Source organism: Suncus etruscus, chromosome 3 (genome assembly GCF_024139225.1).
Source record: "Suncus etruscus isolate mSunEtr1 chromosome 3, mSunEtr1.pri.cur, whole genome shotgun sequence".
NCBI lineage: Eukaryota > Metazoa > Chordata > Mammalia > Eulipotyphla > Soricidae > Suncus > Suncus etruscus.
Window position 1 is genome coordinate 61635964 of NC_064850.1, and position 5025 is coordinate 61640988.

The following is a 5025-nucleotide window of genomic DNA, read 5'->3' on the forward strand; positions in this document are numbered from 1 at the left end:
AATAGAATTGGTTATTCTTGCATTCAGTTCATCACACCTACCCACCATCAATGAGCAACTACCATATGATACATTGTAGAGAGCAGGGTAAAGAGATGAACAAAGGAATAGCACCTACTGGGTTGTAATAAAATATACTCTTCCAATGTGGTGGGGAATTATTGTGGAAGCATTAACAAAGCACTATGCACATACCATGTGGAATTGCTAAGGAAGGAGTACTACAGGATTGACATCAAGAACAATATGAGAGATTGCGGATCGGGTCGGCACCATTTTGGGACCGAGACTGGCGGTGGGGGAGGGAAAAGCGGCAAAAGGGGATTATTCAAAGTACCGAAAACCTCCTCCCGGGATCGAGCGCGGCGGCACTCCAGGCCCGGAGCCCCTCTGGTGCGGCCGAAGGTGATCGAATTACTCAGATATGAAGATTTTCTTCTAGGTTTTGTGTGAAAGGCCCCGGATATTTCAAGTGGCCATTTTGGAATTACAATGTTTTTGGATAATTTTGCCCCAGAAGTTTAAGATCGGCAGGAATCGTCTCGGAAGTGTTCTGATAGTAGTGAATGTTTCTACAAGCCGCTTAAAAAGAGTGACGGACACCGCTTCACTATTTCGGTTCAGACGGATTCTATAACATACTCAAGTATTGCAGCTGGTGGTATTTTTGCCTCCCCCACCCTCTCTGTTGGTGTTCTTCAGCCAGAACTGTAAGATATGTTTGATTTGTGTACTGAATAGTTCCGACAGTTTCAAATTACTGTTTAAATATTTCTGACGTCCCATGGCAGTTTATTTTTACTTTTATTAAAAATTTTAGGAATTGTTTACCTCAACCCTTTTCAGATCACAATGGGACAGATTTTCTAAATGAAGACATTGAAAAACACAATCTTTCTCCTTCTATCTTTTATTTAAGTGGGATTTAAGATGTTGCCATTTCCCAGCAGCATGGTAGTATTGAGATAGCTATGTGTCTGTAGATGCTGAATGTTTAGGAATGCCCTTCAGATGTGAAGTTTCTTTTTGTTTTTGCTTTTGGGCTCATAACTTGGATATTTCATCTGGAGTGGATAAGTACAACTGTGACAAATACATGAAATAATTCAAGAAGACTATAGAATCTTAAATCCAAGGAACTTGGCTTATTCTGAAGATAGCCATATGAAAACTTTAAAACAGAAGTATGGGTAGCTGACTTGAAGTAGTAACTCTATGTCAAATAGTCGTAGGTTAAGTATCTTTAAAGAACTTGGATATTATTTCAGAGGATACAAAATAAAAAAACAAACTGGAAAACATAAAGATTACAGAGAAAAACGCAACACCTTCCTGTGCAGTCCTATTGGAATTTGGACTTGCCATGAGGTGTTGAAGCCTATTTCATTGAGTCGGAGAGACTGGACCTAAATGGCGCAGCATGACTTTGCACCAGCCTGGCTTAATTTTCCTACTCCGCCATCGTCAACAAAGTCGTCATTGAATTTTGAGAAGCATTCTGAAAATTTTTCATGGACAGAAAATCGGTATGATGTGAATCGTCGACGACACAACTCTTCAGATGGCTTTGATTCTGGTATTGGACGACCTAATGGAGGTAATTTTGGAAGGAAAGAAAAAAATGGATGGCGTACACATGGAAGAAATGGTACAGAAAACATAAATCATCGAGGGGGGTACCATGGTGGAAGTTCCCGTTCTCGTAGCAGTATTTTTCATCCTGGAAAAAGCCAAGGACTACACGAAAACAGCATACCTGACAATGAAACAGGGAGGAAAGATGATAGGAGAGAACGTAAACAGTTTGAGGCTGAAGATTTTCCATCTTTAAATCCTGAGTATGAGAGAGAACCAAATCAGAATAAATCTTTAGCTGCAGGTGTATGGGAATATCCTCCGAATCCTAAATCTAGAACCCCAAGGATGCTGGTTATTAAGAAAGGTAATGCAAAAGACTTACAGCTCTCTGGATTCCCAATTATAGGAAATCTTCAGTCACAGCCAGTTAAGAATGGGACTGGCCCAAGTGTTTATAAAGGCTTAGTCCCTAAACCTGCTGCTCCACCTACAAAACCTACACAATGGAAAAGCCAAACTAAAGAAAATAAAGTTGGGAGTTCTTTCTCTCATGAGTCTACTTACAGTGTTGGTAACTTTAATGCTTTTAAACCAACTGCCAAGAATTATAGTCCATCAACAACTTCAGTAAAAGAGTGTAATCGCTCAAATTCCTCTTCACCTGTTGACAAACTTAATCAGCAGCCTCGGCTAACCAAACTGACCCGTATGCGTACTGATAAGAAGAGTAAATTTTTGAAAGCATTAAAGAGGGACAGAGTAGAAGAGGAACATGAAGATGAAAGCCATGCTGGTTCAGAGAAGGATGACGACTCGTTTAATTTGCATAACAGCAATAGTACTCGCCAAGAAAGGGACATAAACCGAAATTTTGATGAAAGTGAAGTTCCTCAAGAGAATGGCAATGCCTCAGTGATATCTCAACAGATCATTCGTTCTTCTACCTTCCCACAAACGGATGTTCTTTCAAGTTCACTTGAAGCAGAACACAGATTGTTAAAGGAGATGGGCTGGCAAGAAGACAGTGAAAATGATGAAACTTGTGCTCCTTTAACTGAAGATGAAATGAGAGAATTCCAAGTTATTAGTGAACAGTTACAGAAGAATGGCCTGCGGAAAAATGGTATTTTGAAAAATGGTCTGATCTGTGACTTCAAGTTTGGACCCTGGAAAAACAGCACTTTCAAACCCACTATTGAGAATGATGACACAGAAACAAGTAGCAGTGACACATCAGATGATGATGATGTGTGAAGGATTTCCTAACAGCTTTAGAAATTTTAGTGTGATACATCTCATACAATTTGGGGTGAATTGTAAAAATGAAGAACTATAATTTATGTAGTAAAAACCCCATTAGAAGATGATTTTTTGGGGGACTTCAATATGAAGAAAACCCAAGAATGTTGTGTTGGGCTGTGTTGAACTTTATTTCTTTGTAAATGAATGTTGTAGAAATGAGGACTTTGGTTGATCCAACATTGACCTTCTTCATCACTGCAGCATTTCTCTGACTAGCAATGTGACGATGTAACAAATGAGATTTTTCTCATTTAATAATAAAAAATTGTGTAATGTTTTGCAAAGCTTCTGTCTTAAAATGTCCAGGTCTTAAGGAAAAAAAGGCAGCTTACACTGTTTTGCTTGCAGAGTCATACCTTTTTCTTACAATGGAACTCCTCAAGTCTACTTTGTGCGCTCCCAATTCCCTCCCCTCCCCCCAAAGGACAATGTAGCATGTTGGCTAAATCTGGAGCAAAGTGCACTAAAATTAATTTCATGAATTCAATTGTTGTATTAGTCACCTTTCCAAACATAATTGCTCTTTAGCCATTTGTAGTTCAGTAAATGTTACAGGAAAGACTTGGCCACACTTACAAATTTTAAGAGGTGATTTCTAAGAGCTTTATTTGGGTATGTTGTCAGACCAGGATTTTCTGGGCTGGTGGAAAAGAATCTTGTGGGAAAACTTATTTTGATAAATTATTACACATGCAGAAAAACTGATCACATTGACTGGATCTGTCCACAACATGGAAAATAAACTGGATTTTCAGAATGTTGTTGTTCTCTGTAGTATTCAAGGTATTGGTCTCTACTAAATAAACACTGTGCTTTATTCACATATTAAAACAAAATTATACTTTATGAAAGATGGTGATTACTTTCTAATTTTACAAAAAGAAAGCTTTGGAAAATAGACTCAGCTGCTTTAATCTTACTAAATGAATGTTGACCACTTTTTCATTTGCACATCTTTAATTTGTTTTACTGCTGACTGGAAAGTAGCTTGGCTTTATATGTATTTTTTGATTTTTTTGGTTTTAACTCATTTGCCTTTAGCTGTTCCCATTCACATCCCCCATGTTTAAATATATTTCACTTATAAATAACATAATCTTAGAACAAAAATGCTCTAGATTTTGTTAAAGTTGGCTAATTCTCACTTTTTTAAAAATTTTAATTGATCTGCTTAGAAAGCTACAATGTTTTTGCTTTTTCCTTTTCAATATTTCAATATTCAGATTTCATAAGCGAATTTGGGGGAGATTCACATTGAGACTGATGAACAGCACAATCTTTCCCCCCTCAGAATTAATGATAAGAGTGATAACAGAAAATGTTAAATACATTTTAAATATCATGTGTGGGTGTAGGTAGGTTTTTTGGGCCCCATCTAGCAGTGCTCAAGGCTTACTCTTGTTTCTGTGTTCAAAGATCATTCATGGCAGGCTTAACCATATGAGGTGCCAAGGTCAGTCACATGCCCTACCCACAATACTATCCAGCCCCATATCTATATTTTTAGAAGGTATTTATTGTATACCCTAATTTAGTCACTTTTAAATTTTATTTTACCTAGAAGAGAACCTCAAATATGTTACAAGATCTACCTTACCATATTTACTATTTTTTTGGGGGGGGGGAGAATTTTTAGGGCCTGAGCTGTAGTACTACTGTAGGACATTTGTCTTCTATGTACTTGGCTTGGGATTGATCCTCACCAAATATGGTTCCCTGTAGCCTGTAGGTGTGATCTCTGAGCACAGCCAGTATTAAGCCCTGGGCACTACTGAGTGTGTCCCAAATATAATCTCAGCCTTTTTTTTTTCTCCATTTTTTTCTGACATCTTCATGCCTAGATGTTTAAACGGGGGGCATAATTCTTGCCATTTGTCAATTATGTCAGTTTATGCATTGTAATATAGGAATATAGTTAATGTTATGCTTTAAATATGGTTATTTAAAATATGTTTTAAATATGGTTATGTATAAATGATAGCATTAATAAGTTTGATTACTGAGATTGTACATGTATATTTTTTTTTTTTTTTTTTTTTTTTTTGTTTTTGGGCCACACCCGGCAGTGCTCAGGGGTTACTCCTGGCTGTCTGCTCAGAAATAGCTCCTGGCAGGCACGGGGGACCATACGGGACACCGGGATTT

General features: G+C 37.6%; 1 protein-coding gene across 1 annotated transcript; it reads left to right on the forward strand.

Moving 5' to 3' along the window:
- The first annotated feature begins 278 nt into the window (after positions 1 to 278).
- On the forward strand, positions 279 to 3399 carry LOC126003479 (vasculin-like). Its single transcript, XM_049769729.1, has one exon. The coding sequence runs from the start codon at positions 1411 to 1413 to the stop codon at positions 2830 to 2832; it is 1422 nt and encodes a 473-aa protein (XP_049625686.1). The 5' UTR covers positions 279 to 1410; the 3' UTR covers positions 2833 to 3399.
- The last annotated feature ends 1626 nt before the right edge of the window (positions 3400 to 5025 follow it).

What these genes read in the sequence shown, in the direction of transcription:
- LOC126003479 (XM_049769729.1), top strand. Translation starts at nt 1,411, where the DNA reads ATGGCGCAGCATGACTTTGCACCAGCCTGGCTTAATTTTCCTACTCCG.